Raw genomic sequence first — 19,367 nt, forward strand, 5'->3', positions numbered from 1 at the left:
TGAGCTTAGACATGTTTGGTGTGTTTGCACAGCAGTTAGAAGGCTAATATAGCAAACAAGGAATGGAAGCCTATGACACCCAAAATCTTTATTCAGTAACTTCTATAATATTAGCTTTTTGGCTTTAATGCAAATTTCAGACTCCAAACATGTCTTGGCTGATGGACACTTGGCTGAAGTGTGGGGTAAGGGGGAAATTGTGCAAATTTCAAGTTTCTGTAAAACATTCCTTTAAAGAACCCATACAGAAAGAAAGACTTAGCAGACAGGAGTGAAGTCTGGGCCAATTGCGAACAGTGTGTCTGTGCAAAGAGTGACTGCCGTTTGCATTAGCTAGTCCAAAGAGCCAAGTACCTAGTGATATCCCATCTTGTTATTCAGAACTCTGTGAGGTATTTTTACGAAATTTGCCCCCCCACAGGCCATTGGACTATGTCATTGACATGTTGCCTGGTACCACACCTCCCAGAAATAGAATTTATCCTTTGTCAAACCAGAATCTGAGGTTTTAGATGAATATATAGATAAGGCTTTAAAACCAGCCGCTGCCAGCTCCTTCTTTGTCAAGAAAAAGAATGGCAGCCTCCACCCATGTATTGAGTACAGAGGGCTTAATTCCATCACTGTCTAGTATAGATATCCACTATCTTTAGTACTTGTTGCCCTCAAACAGTTAAGAGGAGCTACTGCGTATACCAAATTAGACTTACGGAGTGTTCATAACCTGATATGTATGAGGTAACGTGACGAAACAAAGACTGCCTTTGTCACCACTAGTGAGCACTATGAATGTGCTGTAGTGCCATTTGGCCTGGCAAATGCTACTTCTGTGTTCCAAGCTTTTATCAACGAGGTCCTTGGAGACATGTTAGATCAATAGGTCATTGTTTATTTTGATGCTATCTTAGTGTTTTTTTTTTTTTTTCCGGCCCTTGAAGAACATCGGTTCTCCAAAGATTGCAACAGCATCGTTTACATGTCAAAGCAGAAACATTTAACCAAGAACGGGTTTCTTTTCTTGGATACGTTCTAGATCAGGAGGGAGTGTGCATGGAAGACAGCAAGGGGAAAGCAGTAGTACAGTGGCCCAAGCCTATCAGTATAAAGAAGTTACAGAGATTCCTAGGATTTGCTAATTTTACCACCAATTTATTTGGGGATTTAGTACTGTGTCTGCTCCCCTGACCTTTTTGTTGCAAGGTAAAAGTAAGACACTGCAGTGGAACGAGGAAGCCACCAATGCATTTGAATATTGAAAGAATCGGTTTGTGATGGCTCCCATTCCTAAGCATCCGAATCCGGATTTTCTGTTTGTAGTGGAAGTAAATGTGAATGTAGTGGCATTTTGGCTTTTCAAGGCAATAAACATCCCAAACAAACATCTTTAATTACCAAATGAACAACATAAGGGCGGAGAGCCCTAAATCTAACATTTTAAATTCTAATATTCAAAACAATTTATAGACAGTAAGTTTGTTTTTGCCTGTAAAGATGCCGATACCATTATACTACAAACTAAACGCAAATAAACATAAATACAGTAAAACATAAGGAGGAGTGATTGCTAAATCGCTTGTCAGACAGTTAAACTGCTAAGAGTTTTGCCTGGCTCAACTCGGATCTGAGTGTTTGCGCAATGCATCGTAGGCAGACATGCCCTCGGGTGTGTTAACTATCTCCCCAGTTTGCATTTGAATGTATGAACATTCTTTTTGATGAAGTATTCCTAGAGGCCAGTTTTACCAAAACTGTAGTTAATGAGTCAAGAGTATGTTCAGTATCTTCATTCGAGGCTGACATAGCTAACATGTAACAGAAGCTTACAGACAGTGGTTGTGCAACCTATATGCTGAAATCTAGCAGCAAAAGGTGATTATTAGAGCTAGGCCTTCAGTTCAAATCATAATGGTCAAAACTCAGTCAAAACGTGGGGAAAAAACACCTCTACAATAATGTTAACTTCTGCTAGTGTCCCTAAGGGATTCTAGTAGTTCGTCAGTGGTAAGCTAACATCTATTCACATGATTTTTTTTGCCGTTGCACATTAAACACAGACAGCTGAAGCTTCTGAAAGACCTTCCATGTTTTCTGTGAAGCTTGTGGCAGATGTACCATTGTGATCCTTGTGATCCTTTCAGTGCAGAAGTGCTGCTGTTTCCCAGTTCGAACAACCCATTGATTAGGCTGCGGCTCAGGGATGTATCTAAAGCTTCTGCCTAGAGTGACATTTTTGGAAATTTACTTGTAACTGATTCGTCTATCACTTCTGCTGATACGTTAGGTCTTCTCTTCAGTTCTTGAAGTCTTAACCAATTAAAGAGCTTGCTTAGATATATTTTCTGAGACAATGGAGAAAAACATTTAACCCTTTTGTCAACAATGAATCAAGAGTAGTACTATAATGCTTGCAGAGTTCAATTACAAGCATGATTTTATAGAATAAAAAACTCCCCACTCACTCAAATAACAGACATGTATTTTTTAGCTAAATCATTAGGTTTTCTCTGAAGGCCTAGAAGGCCCTGAAAGGCTCTGTCTACGAAAATCATCACACACTGCCTTCAACGTTGTTCAGTAATCTTAAACAGAATTGCTTATTTCGTATCTAGAGCTTGAATTTTGTCTGTACTCTATTTGTTAAGATAGCAACAGTCAAGTGTGCCTCTACAATTGCAGTAAAGGGGGAATTGTGTACATTTTAGGCCAAACTAACATTAAGTGCTACTTAGTTACTACTACTTACTGAAACTAGATAGTTTCTCAGTGCTGCCCAGACATGAAGTTTGGGTGTGTACTGTATATATCTTGGCACTGAAAACAAAACATACTGTGCAGAGTTAGTATTTGGGCTTTTCCAATAACCAACTACAAAATACACACACCGTCCACTTTATTAGGAACTCCTCCCTTCTTTCTTCATTCACTGGACACTTTATTACAAACCTCTTGTCCTGCTACTCACTGCACACTTCTACAAACCCTGTTTACTTCCACTCACTGGTCATTTTATTAGAAACCTCTTGTACCTCCACTCATTGGCCATTTTATTAGAAACACCTCGTCTTTCCACTCATTGGCCATTTCATTAGAAACGTTCTGCATCACCTACCTTACAGGTCTACTATGCATGTGTATATGTGCGCTACGAGTGTATCAGGCACAGTTGTGTTGCTGGGCTTTTAACACACATCAGTGTCACTGCTTGGTTGAAAGTGGTCAATCACCCAAAAATATCCAGCCAAGAGTGGCTCCGTGGTCAGAAACTGACCACTGATGAAGGACAAACACAAATTTTCCATCAGCAGATGGTCTATAAGTATCTGCCAACAAGGTGGAACTGCAAGGTAGGAGTTTCCAATAAAGTGTCCGGTGTGCATAAACATGCATATTTTAGTTTCCTGAGTATATCTGACATAGTTCTGTACACATAGTTGCTAATAAGGACTTGTTTCAGCTTTATTGCCCTGCAAACGTCCAGTAACCTACTTGAGTCGGTTACTTTTCACTTGCTTAATTTGCAGGTGGTTCTATTTGCCGTCTATTCTTGAGAACATGTGGATTATCATAATACTCTTCAGTCCTACATGCAGACACACCTAGCTGTACTGTGTGCACAATAGCTTAATAGCCTTATTACCTGGTTAAACTTGCTCGTCTAGTGAATCATGGGGTAGTTATTTGCAGGAGGTTTTAGTTTGCGCCTCCAGACTGTCAACAGAAACTTGAATTTGTTGCGGTTTAACTGAGCCACCCTGGCCTCAGGAAAACTGAACTTTTACTAGCACAGAAGATTTCCGATGTTACGCCCCATGCAAAGAACCAGGCAAACAGATTTTCTATGGTAGTTTGAGGGTGAAATTCAACGCTGCATTCCAGCAGGACAAAAGGGGCTTTAGATATTTTAACAATTTTATAGTGGTAATCATGGCGCTATTGTAACCTTCCAACACTCGGGGAGGCATAAAAGGACATGAAGAGAGAAAGAAGACGAGGAGGAGGGAGTTAACCATGAGCTAAGAGGGGCAGAACGGATATAGCCAGAGGGTGTGGCAGCTAGTGCATATAACAGCAGGTCCATCCCTCTTTCCATCACTCCCTCCTTCTCTCTCCTACTCGTTGCTCATTGAGGTCTCCAGACAAACCTAAGGTGAGTGGGAAAAAAGACTTGTTGCTCTACAAAGAGCGAGTGACGGTGCTGCGAATGTTAGCGTAACTATTTTAAGTTTTAGCTGCTGGGTCCTGACCTGGTGGTGCAGACTTTGGCAGCATTTCTCTGGATCTACTCGACTGTTACCGCAGCAAACTGTTGGTGTTTTCTTGAGTGCATTCCTTTCCAGAATCACTGGAGAGGAATGCACTTCTCTCTGGCTTCACACCCTCTTTTGGTGCTAGTTTCAATCACTCTGCACGGCGAGCCAAGAAGCTACGTAGGAGTTGTAAAGCCTCTCTCTCTTGCAAACACAACGCTCCTCCCTGTGTTTTTCCATTCTGCTTCTTCCTCAACTCCTCTTACCCTCACAGCTCACCATCACATGAGTGGAGGGCGTTGGCCTGCTTGTGTGTAAACCGATCATTTACTTCACCACTCCTCTCGTCCTTTCGTCCTGTCATCTCCTTCTCTCCTCCCCTCTTTCTTTCTTTCTCTCTCTCTCTTCCTTCCTTTTGGGTGATTCCTCCTATCACGGCACACAGGGAAGAATGCCCTTAACTTCCTCTAGGCTAGAGCAGGGTGTGGCGCTATTAGTCAGTGAGGGGCGTCTTGGTTTATTTCTCTGCTTTGCATCCATGTGGTGCCAATTAAATGCGAGCTATGCAGAATGATCTCTCTCCATTTGGATGAAATAAGAATGGAACTTAATTGTAACATTTACCTTTTAATACTGAACTGTTATTATTATATTATTACAAGTTATTATATGCACGCTGGTGTGCATTCACAGAGGACAATGTGTTGCACTTGCTTTGAAAATATGGAAAAATCCACACTTTGTAAAGTGAATACATGCACGAAAATGAAATGAAAAACTTCCACCTATAATGAAATGTAAATGAAATGTACCGTTTCCTTTCTGCTCCAGAAGCCACCATGTCCCAGACAAGCCAGGTGCAGAGTGCCATGGCACTTCTGATTTCGGCCTTCCATAAGTATTCTGGAAAGGAGGGAGACAAGTACACCCTGACCAAGGGAGAGCTGAAGGACCTGCTCACTAATGAGCTTGGAGACATTTTAGGGGTGAGAGTCACTAAATAAACCTTACAAGCTGTATAGTAGCTCCATCTCACATCCAGAAATCCAAACGTAGCACAGAATCACTGCTAAAAATTTTATTCATCCCAAATGTAGTCGCTTCTTGGTTTTTGCCACAAGAATCACGCTGCTAACGATTAGTCAATCAATGTATCAGAGCAATGTAAAGTACGGGAAAAAAAACAAAAATTTACATCGCAGTATAATTAAGATTACCATTAATTTCGGTATATAATCACAAAGTACTGCATTTTTGGTATTTTATTTTTAACAAAACCATTTTGGATGCTTAAATAAACCTTTTTTGTAGATTAACAATGGCACATAACTACGTATGTCCCTTCACTTTTAAAAAGAACCATATTTAACAACTAAAGTGTTCGTAAGACCAGAGAGTCCGGGAAAATGGAACAAAGCTGAAGTTAGCTTCCTATTCGCCACCTTTTTTCGAACTTTTTTCAACAACTCAGGAGCCAGAATGTAACTACTACACCATTTAAGGTGGAATGGGAAATTTTTAAAAAGAAGCTGGCGAATAGGAAGCTAACATCAACACTTCAAATACATTGCTGTATTAACCAAATACATTTAAAAATAAATGTATTCTGAAATATATTGGGAAATATTACACATAGAAATGTACCATATAAAAAATAAACATATGTAAATGTGTTTGTCAAATGCATTTGAGAATGAAAATACTTGTCTAATGTACTTCACTGTTTGGATACCCTTCAAAATGAATTTGCATTCCAATGTGTTAAATATTAGCAAATGAACCTTTAACATGGCAAAATCAAGTGTTGTAGGTATTGATAATCTGTAAAAATGCATTTATGATTTGATATCCTGGTTATTTGAAATACATTTTGTGTGAGTGTCTTACTGCATACATACAATAGCCCAATGCAAAGTGCAATGCGATACACAGAGGTCAGTACCATTTAGGTTTGTCTGTAACCTTTTGTCAAAACTGGAAAAATATAATAACAAATACAAATAAATGCAGTTTAAAAATATATTTAACAAATACATTTTTGACCATTTACATACACTGCAAAAATATATTTGATAAATACATTCCAAATATATGTTTTTCCATGTGGGACAAGATTTTTTTCAAGAACTCAGCATGGTTTGAGGCAAGTAAGGAATGGTTTATGCGTGCAGTTTGCACAGTGCTAACTGGTGCTTATAAGCTTCCATTACTTGTTAGCAACATTAGCCTTGTAGCTCCAGTGCAGAAGCAAACACTGGGCACCAAACATGTTTTGACTAGTACACTGAATGCCTTAGAGACTGCACAGTTCAGCAGGATTTACATGCAGGAAGGTGGAATCAACATGTGCTGCGTTTGGTTTGTGTTATATCTGACAGAAAACCACAGACCAGAAAGCACTGGATAAGATCTTTAAGGACCTGGACGCCAATGCTGACGGAACCGTGGACTTCCAGGAGTATGTCACCCTGGTGGCCTGCCTCACCATGGTCTGCAACGATTTCTTCAAAGACCAAAAGAAAAAGTAGAGAGGAAATATATGTACTCATTCATTCATTAAAAAACATAAAAATGTTTTGCTTGATCATAAACTGAAATGTTTTATCATTCTGTGCAATAAAACGTTTGAAATAGACTACTTGTGTGTCTGTGTGGCGTTGTTGGGGGGGGTAGGGTGATCACTGAATGAACCAATTATACACTGGCAGTCAAAAAGAACGTCAGTGACTCAGATTTCTTTACAGTGGTGCCGAGAGGAACTATGGGCCACAACACAAAATATAGCCATTTTATTCAGTATCCAAAACCACCAGTGAACCTACACCTATCTTTCCACTATTAATGGATTTTAAAAACAAGTTTCAGTTCAAAATCTTGTGTCAAGACTATCAAAAACCAATGTCTCATGAAGTAACGTGTTTGTAACCAACAGCTTTCAGAGGCATTAAACTCTTCTTACGTCTGGTTCCTTTTACCACCACCGCAGACAATTCTGACTGTTCTATGCACCATTTCACATGAGTCCACTCCAAATGGCTGTTCATAAATTCTGTCGGTTCAGCACCTGTTTTGCCTTTTTGGTTGCTTACACCTCTCACTTTGGAGCCTTAGTCTAGTACACTTCATTTCCTATGCTCTATGTGGACACTTGACCATCACACTTATATGAGCTTGTTGAACATCCTATTCTAAAACCATTGGCACTGATATGGTTTTGGCCCTTCTTTGCAACCTCTACTTTTGGCAATCTCTACACATGATTTTGGAGTCCGTCTATAGGAATTTGTGCCCATTTAGTCAAAACAGCATTTGAGAGGTCAGACACTGATGCTGGGTTGTTTGGGTTTGTTTTGCAGCCACAGGACCTGGGAAACATTCATTGAGACAATGATCACCTCCACTTTATGCCAGAATACACTTGAGAAAAATGAGATTATTCTTGAGACTGTGAATCTGGCATATGATTGGTGCTGAACTCCATTGTCAAGAAGAAGAGATGGCCGAGAAACAGCTTGAGGTGCCAGAATGTAATTGTTGCACCATCTAAGGTGGAACAGAAAAATTCAAACAACAGTTGAAAAGCATATGAATAGGGATGAGGAGGTTGCTCTGTTTCTGTTGACAGGTTTGTAACATTGACTCACTTTTGCTGTTTCACAGAATCAATAGGTCAGCATGGTTTTGTCCCATTTGCTAATGATTGTGATAACAACTGGTTAGCTTCACAGTAGTAATTGTAGCAACAGTTTGTTAACCCACATCCCAGCTAACATTTGTTCCATTATTTGCTGTGTGGTTGTTCGCTCTAACATTAATTCATGGTATTTGTCCGTACAACGTTTACGAAGGGTTTTAAGGCCACGAAGATCTAAAACAACAAGTTTGCTAGCCAGTGTCATTCGCCTCAGAAGTGCACGTCCATGAATTTGGGGGCGGGCCGGAGCTTCTGAAGGAGCACTGAACCGCTTTCCTTCACCCACGACTGTACATATTTAATGGATATTCACTGAACTGAATGTTTATATCTGCAATGGATGGTCCCAAGTATTTGAACGACTTCACACCTGGTCTGACGTCCCCCATGCCAAAGTTGCAAAGTGGTCCTTTGGTTGCAAAGGCACTAAATCAGCTGCTTTCAAAATTCCCAGACGATGGCTATGTCTGAAACATAACAAACGCTGCCCTCTCAGTCAGTATTCTGAGGAAGGTAGGCACCCAGTCACATCTGAACTGACTGTTGGTATAAAACACTGCCTTTATTACAATGCTGCCCTCTAAGGTACAGACTTAAGGTTGCATGGACCGCAATGCATTGAAGGTAGACCATGTGCTTTTGTGCTTTTCTTTTCAAGTTCCACCCTGGCTTCACCCACTTCTCCATTACACACACCTGCAGATTGTTCTCTGGATTAATTACATCCGCTACATATGTAAGTATGCAAAGTCTCTGTTCCTTACTAACTTATAACTTTGTTTTGGTTGTTTTTCCTATTTTGACCCCTGCCTTGTCCACCTGATTTTTGATTATCTGCCTCTGATGTTGCCTGCCCATGTTTTTGAGTGGAGAGTTGGATTACCCAAAGTCAAGCCTTCTCACACATGCAACCTGCCTCAATCCCTACATTACAGAAGACTTTGCCAATCAAGGCTGCAGCAAGTAGCCTCAAACCCTTTGACCAGTTCAGGGGTGAGTGCCTCAGCAGGTTGGCCTACTTTAAGGAGTCATTGTCACAGTGCTACAGAGAGTATGACCCATTGGCACTTGCCCTCATCATGCCACCCTGAGCTACCTCGCCAGTAATGTATCACCAAGCTACCTTCCTGTGGTGGATCCTCTAGCTGCCTCCCCTGGCAACCACAGCTGGTTCTGATTCCCCTCTTCCTATGCCCCAGATGACTCTGGTTCCTGCTCCCTGCACGGCTTCAGCTCCCCAGGCCATTCTAGTTCCTGCTTCCCAAGCTGCTCCACCCAGGGCTCCAGTGCCCGCTTGCCAACCTGATCCAGTCCCTGTCTCCCAAGCTGCTGCTCTACCAGTGCTGGTTTCCAGTGCATCTCCTGTGTCTAACAATAAAAAAAAAAAAGTTTACAATTTTCTTTACTTCCCCAAAGAGTGAAGGACAGCAAAAGGAGAGCTGTGGCTTCAGACCATCTGCAGAGATAGAGAAAATGGTAAAGTGTGGGACTCGGCCAGTTAATGATTATTTTTTTCTTTTTTTACTCAGAACACAAAATTTGGAGTGTGGGCCATGTAGCCCTAACACTTTGCCCTACCCCTCTATCTCAACAAAAATCAGGACACCCTACCCCCAGGCATAAATGTGCAAAATGGAGGGGTAACGGTAGAGGTGAGGGGTGAAATGTGATCAGGCCCAATTGAAACAGATTCACCTCCCAGTTCCCCAAAGTGATTTTTATGTCCTGATCATCGTCATAATATTACAAATTCAAAGTGTGTCTAAATGCTGCATTAATGCCATGACAATAAAACTAAATTGAAATAAAAAGTTAATCGAATTCTCGTAGATTAAATTAAGCAAGGACAGAAAAGGTGATGTCAGAAATGCATTACCTAGTTAGTTATATGTGTCAGGATATGACACCTCGGGCCGCTGGGTAGGGTAGAGACACTCGTCATACCGTATTTCTTTAATTTTTTTTTATAACAATGTTGATCGGTGGCAACGACCCGTCATATTTATTTGCCTGCCTGGCTGTAGGACTTGGTCTCCAAAAAAGCCATGAATTGTTTTATGCTGTGTAATTTTCCAAGACCTTGAAATTTGTATTTACCACTAGGCAAATTAGAGGGGATGCTTTCACCAGAAAAGGACGGGGGCATTACACAAGAGTGTACCCGGATGTGCTGCTCTCGGACACCGTCTGTGTGATGTGCATGCCTGCCATCTAGTGGTCATTTTGTGAATGGTTTTAAATTCATCAAACTATGTCTTTATGGGCCTCGCTTTGTACACAGGGGCACAGTCATGGTGTAACAACAAAGGCTTTTCCCCAAACTGCTGCCACAAAGTTGAGCTGTAATAACAAAGCTGTGTAAAATGTCTTTGTATGCTGTAGGCATAATATTACCCTTCGCTGAAACTAAACAGCTTATTTTTTTGCTCTTTCATCACAGTACAAATGGACTTTCTAACTGTTGTATAATATACCAATAATAGTTTAGTGCTAGAGTCTTTATGTTATGAGTCTATTTGCCTACATCAGCAATATGAACATTTTCATTACTATACAGAACCATTTTTAGCTTTAATCTCTGAGCACTATGTTCCTGAAGCAGCTTTTCAACCTGCTACACATGACATGAAGTTAGTCCTATGTGACATTTATCTTCAACCATTCAAGAAGAACACCACCTGACACACCTCGCGATGCTGAAGGCCTTCATATTTTTGTAATTGCTGGGTGTCACACAGACAAATACTCCGCTCCCCTCCGGCCTAAAACAAAACCTAGACGAGCCTGTATTAAACAAACAGAAAGGCGAGTGTACCAACATTATGGGATCTTAGCACACATTCATAAAGGAATAAGTTAGCAAAGAAATAGGGTCATTATTGTGTAAAAAGCTTCCTTCACTGTTTCATGATAAACAGGTCTAAGCAGCTGCTATGTGATGCATGGTACAATATGAACATAACAGCCAAAACCTCCCTGCTCCAACCAATCAAATATGCTCTGTTTGTCATATTTAAAATTGTGGGAGGAGAGGGCTTGGAACTGAAGGTGGTGGATCAGGTGATAAGAAGCAGAAATGTACTGATTCATACAGAACCAAGTTTACTAAATAAAAAGTATGTAAACTAAATCATTTAAAGGGGTTTGATAAACTTATCATCTCGGCTTTCTTTACAGTTCTTTACTTGATGGGGACCAGGAGTCGCAATGTCTACTACACAATTCTAGCCATTTTATTTACTACCTAAAATCACCAATGAACCTGCAAGAGCCTTCTGAGTTTTTATTTGTACGGTGGACGATGATAAAAAAAGTTTTCTTTGGGGAGTATTTTGTCTCGTAATGCTTTACATGTATCCCATCACCACGTATATCGAGGCTCACCGCTTTACCGAAAAATCCATTACCAAATAATTTAACAGTATCATTTCTGAGTAATTGCAAGGACTGTTGGGACTGTTGAGCGTGCTGCCACCCTGATAGGATGATTGACAGGTTGGGAAGACCATGAAAATGAAATGCAATCTGGTCGAATGCATTTTGCCACACAATGACCGCAGTAGGCCAGAATGTGTAACTGCGAAGTGGAGAGGCGCTGTTCCCATTTACATTTGAATTTTGCCCTCTTTCTAGCTTGCTGTTCTCTTAGATAATGCAATTCAAATGCCATATTAGGGAGTAAAAATGCACATAAGATAAAATAATTTAATTATTATTTGAACACAAATGCATCTAAATGGCAAATTTCAGAACTGAATTTTCAATTTGAGCTCAATATTGCATATATGAGTGGGAAAGTTAAATGCAAACATACAATTGCATCACCATTTAACTCATTTCATTTTCTTTTTCATTTTGACACTGATATGCTTGTATAGACTTTAGATGTTTTGCCTCCTATAGTGCATAATCATGCATCTCTGTCATGACAGAAAAGATTCAGGGAATTAAAAAGGCTGAAAAACACAACTGAATGCCCATGACCTTCGATCAATCAGACAGTTCTGCATGAAAAACCAGCATGTTTCTGAGACAGAAATCACCACATGGGCTTGGAAATACTTTGACAAACTACTGTCAATAAACACTCAGTCACTGCATCCACAAATGCAAGTTAAGGCTGTACTATGCACAGCCAAAGCCATATGTCAACAATGTACAGAAACGCTGGCAGCTTCTCTGGGCTGGAGCTCACACAAAATGGGGTGGTACATACTGAAAACATCTATTGTGGTCTGACAAGTCAACCTTACAGACAAAAGTCAGTGTCAGTCATGGTATGAGGATAAATAAGAGGGTACCTTGCAAATCTGTAGACATACATACACACACATCAATTCGTCAATTCTCAGAGGTCTCTCCACTACTGAAACACCCCAACATCAATTCCTGATGGTCTCTCCATTGCTGAAACGCCCTTGCCTGATCTAAAAACCTCTTTCTCAATCTTTGTTCTTCAGATTTTCTCCACTTTGGCTGTTTCTTGGCCATCTCTCTCATCTTCTTGGCGATGCGTGGAATTCAGCAACATGTAGTCCCTCCCCTTTTCCTTGTCCCTGTGCATGAGCATGAACGCCCCCTGTTGCAGATTGGCTGGAATGGTGTTGTTTGTGTCGGCCAAAGGCAATTTGTTTACTTCCATTTTACAGAGCCAGGGCTGTGTATGAACACCAAATTTTTTCCAGCATGCACACTGAGCAGAGACCTAGCAGACTGTGAGAAGATATTGGCTGAATTTGATAAAAATTGTATTAGAAATCGTATATTGCACCTTTATCCTTAAAAAGGAAAAGTGGCAATCCGTGGGGTGGATAAAGCAGAAAGCAAAAGGTGGTTTTCCCAACAGATTTTTTCACTCTCTTTATCAGCAGTAGAAGGAAAAATAGGGCATCTTTGCACTTCTCAAAGACATATGGATCCTATTTCCCCTCAAAACATTTAACATTACAGCCTCAAACAGGCTTCATATTACTGTAAATGCTAGGCGTCAGTTGTAAATACTCCACTCCCCTCTGACCTAAAACAGAATGTAGACAAACCTGCTTTGAACAAATGTAAAAGGCCATTGTACCAAGCAAAATGAGATCAAAGAGGGAATCTGACAAAGTGCACACATTTTAAAAAGAAATATAGGGGCAATAGTCTGTAAAAAGATTTATTCCTTCGTTGTTTCATGGTAAACATTTCCAAGCAACTGCTATGTGATCAAGGTGGGTGTCACTTGCACATGCTATGATATGAAAGGAACAGCCAAAAGCTCCAATTCATCAAACGGGCTTTTGCATAGTAAAAATTAAGACTACTCAGAACTTTACCAAAAAAATCCATCAGCAAATAATCCACCAGTTTTGGAATAATATCAGTGTATAATCCAGGTTGTTACCAGTATAAAGCTTGAGAGTCTGTCATCGTATTAGGGTGTTTTAGTGGGTACCTTGCACATCTGTGAAGGCACCAGTCGTGCTGAAAGAAATATAGTCATTTTGGAGCAACATATGCTGCCTTCTAGATGACGTCTTTTTCAGGGACGTCCATGCTGATTTCAGCATGACAGTGTCAAGCCACATTCTGCAGGTGTTACCACAGTATGTCTGTGTAAGCAGAAAGTGTGGGTGCTAGACTGACCTGCCTGCAGTCCAGACCTAACTCCCACTGAAGACATGTTTTGCATTATAAGCGCAAAACATGACAACGAAGCCCCCAGAAAGTTGTGCAGGAGAATCCAGCTTGAGTGTCCACTGTCATTAAAGCAAAATGGAGACATACTAAATATCTCAGAAGATCTCAGGTTTAGTGTCCAGTGATGAACTCTGATTCCATTTATCCTTTTTTCACTAAATTGCATCCATACTGTGACCACATGAGACCACTTTACTCATGCAAAAAGCACATCAACATTGTTTCCATTTTATTTAAGCTTACTTTTTCCTTGTTACGATTCTTGTAAGAAAGAAATTTGATGTAACTGAGCCTTTCCGACTTTTAGTCAAATACCCCTGATATACAGCATAAAGGAAGGCTTGAGAAAGTCAGGTCAGTTATGCAATGCTGGAACAGCATTCGAAAAAAAGGAAAACAAAAAGGGGGTGGGATGGGAAGCTTCAGTCAGTCAGAATACCTGTTTTGTGCTCGGAATAGAAAAACTTCATGAACGTTAACCCATCCAGTCTGGGTGAGGAGCCTTAATTTACGTCTATACTTTTGACACTTAACCGCCCTTCTCATTATAAAAGGATCTGACAGTGTAAATGACATGCATAGTTTCAGTGTTTTCTAACTCCTTTTCTCTTCTTTTGTTGGCCTGACGGGCACAAACGCGGGTGTGGTGCATAGCAGGCGTTGGCCAGGCATGAACCACAGCTATATTAATGCAGTCAGAAGTGCACTCTCAAGCGGAATCAAGCTGTCTTCATCTTAGATCACAGCAAACTCTGCAGAAATTCAGGTGAGCGGTTGGGAAGTTATTGAGCAATATGTAGTGCAAGAGGCAGAAATTACATATAAGTACATATGATGCTTAGTGAGACACCATAAATCATGTAGTCCAACTTGTCTTTGCTTCTAAATGGCAGAAATAGGCTGATGCAGGATTTGTGTTGCATAAAAATTGTTGTGTTTTAAGTAGTTAAATGGTTAAACTGAGTCGATTTTATTTTCTGGAATTTAAATAATAGGAAAATAACAATAATAATGACAGCATGCATTCTGGTAGGCATTGGCAACAGAACAACTAAAGAAACTAGAGTTAGCTAGAAACAAACAAAAAACATCTTGTCAAATATTGAGAAAAGCTGAGCTGAACCTGATATTGTAAGTTTTATGGCTTTATCCAAAAGTGCATGAGGCTACTACTGTTTAAAGCACTGCAATAATAAAACATGTTGTTTTACTTTTTCTTGTTTTGCTTTATATTGTTGAATGAAATCAATAGAACATGTCACTGAATGCGTTTGGAATTAGTTGAATCATGAGAAATAGAAAATGTAACTAACTTCAAAGGTTGAATTTGGAGTGTGTTCAAAAATACTAGTATGATCTAAATTGCAATAACACACCTCCTCTCAATAACACACCTCCTCTCAAGTTCTCTTGCAGAGAATAGACTGTCCAGTGAGGCTTATTTACAATTTCTTGTAAATCGCAATATAATTCCGGTATCATAGTGCATGTCTAATTATAATACATTGGGGCTGGGAGATTTATTGATGGCACCAAACAGATTCCCAGTATCAATGTTTGGCTATTAGCAGAAAATGACATTAAAAAAAGTTCACAGAATTTTTTAGATTTAATTGTTTACATCAGTTTCAAATGAATAAAATACACAATATTAACATAATTTATGCCAAAAGTGAGTAAAAAGCAAAACAAATGTGATGGTGTGACATATTTTGTTCATGTGGAACTAATGTACAAATTTACAATCAAATAAAGTCACTTTTTTAGTGCAGCTTCAGCTGTTTTAATATTGCTAGCTGGCAAAGAAACCCCATCTGTGGTTCTGTCTTTAAACTACTTTAACAACCTCTCTATCTCTCTGTCTCTATCTCTCTTTCTCTTCCTCAGCCATGTCTAAGCTAGAGAAAGCCATTGTGGCCATAGTAGAAGTTTTCGAGGAGTACGCTGGGAAAGATGAACAAAAGAAGAAGCTGAGCAATGCAGAGCTCAGTGAGCTGATAAAGACCCAACTGAGCAGCCCTGATTTCCAGGTGAGAATGTGGTGGGGGACATTTTAATTTCGTCTACTGAAGTGATGACTTAGAACATACTGAATAATTCATATAAAACCTGTGTTTAGATTCAGTAGACACGTTTACATGCAGCCTAATAATCCGTTAAAGATCCGACTAATAGCTCAATTGGAATAGAATACGTCCATGTATACACTTCACTCAGAATAGACTAGTCCGATTGAGGCCATTCGGAATACAATTGCTATCCGACTGAATAAGGTGAGCAATCCTGTAAATAATTCATTGAATAGAAGAATAATAATTACATCAGGAGTTCAAAAAAGTTCAAAAAATGATACAACCAAAACTGTCCCAAGCAGATAAACAGTTCTTAAAGCTCTTATATTTAAGGACAACATACTCCACTCCTGCTTCAGATCAGAAAAAATACGCAGGTGTTTCTGTCCATCCTACTACTGCGAGAAGACAACTTAGCAGCTGTCAAAAAAGGAAATAGATAAAAAAAAATGAAGAAATTAACCAAAGAAGCTGCTGGTGTTCTCAAAAAAATACACTGACCACCCCAGAGTCCAGACAGTCTGCTCTTAACCCCGCCATCTCCTTTTCCAGTACGCTTCTCTCTGATTTAATTATGTCTTCAATATCTTCACGACGTGAGCAATCTTTCAAACCATCTTTCTTAAGAGTGCAGGCCTCGGAGCAGAGGAAGCTGTGTTATGGGCTTTTCTCAGTTTGCTCACTTCACTGATATGCGAACGTATAACGAAAAACAGAATAATAATAAAAAAATTAATATATTCTGTCAAAAAGTGCCTGTTTAAAACATTTTTAAATGAAAAGTTCTGCAGAGTCTAATCACGCACATCTACTCCATAGGTCCGTTTTGTCACAGTTGTAGATGATTTTTTGATAGGAAGAAAGCTGCAGATGTGCTCTTCACAGCACGACCAGCTTTGTTTTCACAGTAGAGGGTTCTCATCCGTCCCCTTTCGTCATCATTGCTCACTAGCAGCTCAACAGAGTCACACACAGAGTCGATTTCCATTCTGCCAGCGAAATAGCCACAGGTGCCTCCAGAATGAGGCTACATTTTGGAATATATGGACATTGTACTGGAATAAATTTTGTTCATCTCTCTCTCTCTCAGAGTAAGATAGACAAAGATGACATCAAGGAAGCCCTGGAGAAGATCGACAAGAACCACGACGGCCAGGTGAACTTCGGCGAGTTCAGTCAGTGCGTCTCCAATCTCGCCAGGGGATACTACAGGAAGAAGTACGGCAAGGAAAAGGGCAAATGAAGACCATCTTTCATGCTCTTAATATGTCACTAGTAAATAAAGTTCTGTCTTGTACTGTAGGACTGACCCAGTTCCAGTCCTGCAGTTAGTACACATGTAAGGCAATGTTGAGTCCCACTCATGGTCTAAAGTGGATAAATCACATTCAGTACAAGTAATAAAGCATTTACAAACCTTTCGAGTCTTGAGAATTGCTTGTGTCACTCGCTATTCTTGTATTGAGAGTTGAACCTATGAATCATGGGACATCAGCCTCAAATAAAGCCACTTCGTCTTTCTCGTGTTATTGCTTCGTGTTATTGGTCTGGTTTGCTGTTCTTGTAGCATAAAAAAAAAAAAACATCTGCTTAGTGCTTAGAGGGATACGCGTGCCGTTTGTGCTGAGATCAGGATCACGTCGGCTTGTGTTTTAAGTGGCATTCTGTAGTAATGAAGTTACAGTTTGGTGGGCAGCTGGCTCCTCTGCTAGGAGGAATGTTGCTCTGACTTCATTGAGGCTTGTGGTCACTGTAGTTCCTTTAGCTGGTTGCAGTTCAATCAGTGGGCTTGTTTTTAATGATGGTGCTAAAGTAGGACAGCTATGCACTTAATGAATGTCTGAAATCCTGAAAATACTGAAAATGTACAATTCAAGATGCATCGATGAAGGACTTGTGGGCAGATACAGATATTTAGTATTTTTCATCCAGACATATACACATTTGTATATATGACAATCCAGTCCAATTGTTTTCATAGAACTTATCTAATGTGTTTGTCTTCTATTTTTGCGTGTGCTAAAGGTGCAAGAACTGCCGCTCAGTAATGTCAGACTCTAGTGGGCGCTCCAGAATCAATGGTCTCCTATGGGGCTTTTGTGCGAGATCACAATTTGTTCATGCTTAATCATTTCTAAATGAAAAATGCCCTACTTTTCTTAACACATACCAGCATAGAATATTTTAATACTGCTCAGGTTTTTTGAGTGCTTTTGAACTCTAGTTATAGGATGTTCTGATAACGCCTCGTTCAGTGAGCGTGAACAGCTTTGCTTAGGCAATGAGCTGATTAAAAGGCCAATCAGCGCTCAGTAGCAGTAATGCTGACAAACCAGCTCGCAGTAGCAGTAACACTAACCAGTCAGCTCTCAGTAGCAGTAACAGTAAACATTCAGCACTTAGTAGCAGCACTGCTAACCATTCAGTGGAAATCATGTTAAAGAATCAGCGCTCAGTAGCAGTAATGCCAACAAATCAGCTCGCAGTAGCGGTAACATTAACCAATCAGCACTCAGTAGCTGTAATGTTAAACAATCACCGCTCAGTAACAGTAATGCTAAAGAAATCAGCACTCAGAAGCAGTAATGCCAACCAATAAGCACTCAGTAGCAGCAATGCAAATCAATTAGCACTCAGTAGTGGTAATGCTAACTCATCAGGACTCAGTAGCAGTAATGTCAATCAATTAGCACTCGGTAGCAGTAATACCAACCAATCAGCACTCAGAAGCAGTAATGCTAACAAATCAGCACTCAGGAGCAGTAGTGCTAACCAATCAGCATGCAAAAGCAGTAATGCAATAGGTAATATAACCAATAGTCTAAATTGATCTGAACTGGCTGTCAACCAATATTAGAAGGTGGGCTTATGTAGCCTGATAATACCTGGCAACCAAAGTTAGACAGTGGGCCGACGTTGGTATGTTAGATGGTGGGCCTATATTTTTGAGAGGGATATATTTTTTGAACTCTAGTTATAAAATGTTCTAATAATGATTTGTGTACATCCCTGATGTCAGTGAGCGCAAACCGCTTCATCCTCAGCCAAGGAGTTGATCGAAAAGCCAACCAATAAGCACTTGGTAGCAGTAATGCTAATCAATCAGCACTCAGTAGCAGTAATGTTGTTAAATTGTCCCTACTGAAACAGGCGCTGCCAAAACATTTGGTATACCAGTGGGGTAGAATGATCCACATACATCGCGGTGTGGAAGAATGCTATGATTTTCAAGTCACTAGATTGCCAACTCAGATTAGATGACTGGAGAGAGACTTTTAGGTGGTTGGAGTGAGATTTTTAAATTTGCATGTGCTGCAGTGCTGCTTTAAACTGCTTTAAACATTGTTTTTTTGTACCACAGCTTACAGTCATTTGCAGGTAGACCTGTGGTTTCCAAACCAGTTCTCAGAAACCTCCAGTCTGTCCACATTTTTACTCTAACACGTTCCAGACACCTAGCTATTAAAAGCACTACATACCTGTTACAGATGTGGGCAAGCTGGGACAATGTCAAACGTGTTTTGAGGCAGCTGTTTTTGAGCTGTTTCTACTGGCTAGAACAGCATCAGCAATTCTTAACTGTATTATTCGTTCAGAGCACGTCGGTTGGTTGGGGTGAGCAATGCATGACCGGACAACAGGTACCACCAGCATTCCCTCAAAAAGGTCACCGGA

General features: G+C 40.2%; 2 protein-coding genes across 3 annotated transcripts; both read left to right on the forward strand.

The window, feature by feature from the left end:
* The first annotated feature begins 4,016 nt into the window (after positions 1-4,016).
* On the forward strand, positions 4,017-6,885 carry LOC118823388 (ictacalcin-like). The gene is made up of 3 exons (XM_036592949.1): positions 4,017-4,147; positions 5,079-5,233; positions 6,626-6,885. The coding sequence occupies exons 2-3, from the start codon at positions 5,087-5,089 to the stop codon at positions 6,773-6,775; spliced, it is 297 nt and encodes a 98-aa protein (XP_036448842.1). The 5' UTR covers positions 4,017-4,147; positions 5,079-5,086; the 3' UTR covers positions 6,776-6,885.
* Positions 6,886-14,011: 7,126 nt separating this feature from the next.
* LOC118814129 (protein S100-B-like) lies at positions 14,012-17,116 on the forward strand. 2 transcript variants are annotated; one of them, XM_036579791.1, is made up of 4 exons: positions 14,012-14,113; positions 14,278-14,386; positions 15,508-15,650; positions 16,783-17,116. In XM_036579791.1, the coding sequence occupies exons 3-4, from the start codon at positions 15,510-15,512 to the stop codon at positions 16,933-16,935; spliced, it is 294 nt and encodes a 97-aa protein (XP_036435684.1). In that variant the 5' UTR covers positions 14,012-14,113; positions 14,278-14,386; positions 15,508-15,509; the 3' UTR covers positions 16,936-17,116. The 2 variants fall into 2 exon arrangements, with proteins under 2 accessions (XP_036435684.1, XP_036435685.1); XM_036579792.1 differs by having other exon boundaries at positions 14,037-14,113; positions 14,275-14,386.
* Positions 17,117-19,367: the final 2,251 nt, after the last annotated feature.

Source organism: Colossoma macropomum, unplaced genomic scaffold, assembly GCF_904425465.1.
Source record: "Colossoma macropomum unplaced genomic scaffold, Colossoma_macropomum, whole genome shotgun sequence".
NCBI lineage: Eukaryota > Metazoa > Chordata > Actinopteri > Characiformes > Serrasalmidae > Colossoma > Colossoma macropomum.

Bases quoted from the DNA above. Each gene is read 5' to 3' on its own strand.
- LOC118823388 (XM_036592949.1), top strand. From the start codon at position 5,087: ATGTCCCAGACAAGCCAGGTGCAGAGTGCCATGGCACTTCTGATTTCG. The intron at 5,234-6,625 runs GTGAGAGTCACT...TATATCTGACAG, and splicing joins AGCTTGGAGACATTTTAGGG to AAAACCACAGACCAGAAAGC.
- LOC118814129 (XM_036579791.1), top strand. From the start codon at position 15,510: ATGTCTAAGCTAGAGAAAGCCATTGTGGCCATAGTAGAAGTTTTCGAG. The intron at 15,651-16,782 runs GTGAGAATGTGG...TCTCTCTCTCAG, and splicing joins TGAGCAGCCCTGATTTCCAG to AGTAAGATAGACAAAGATGA.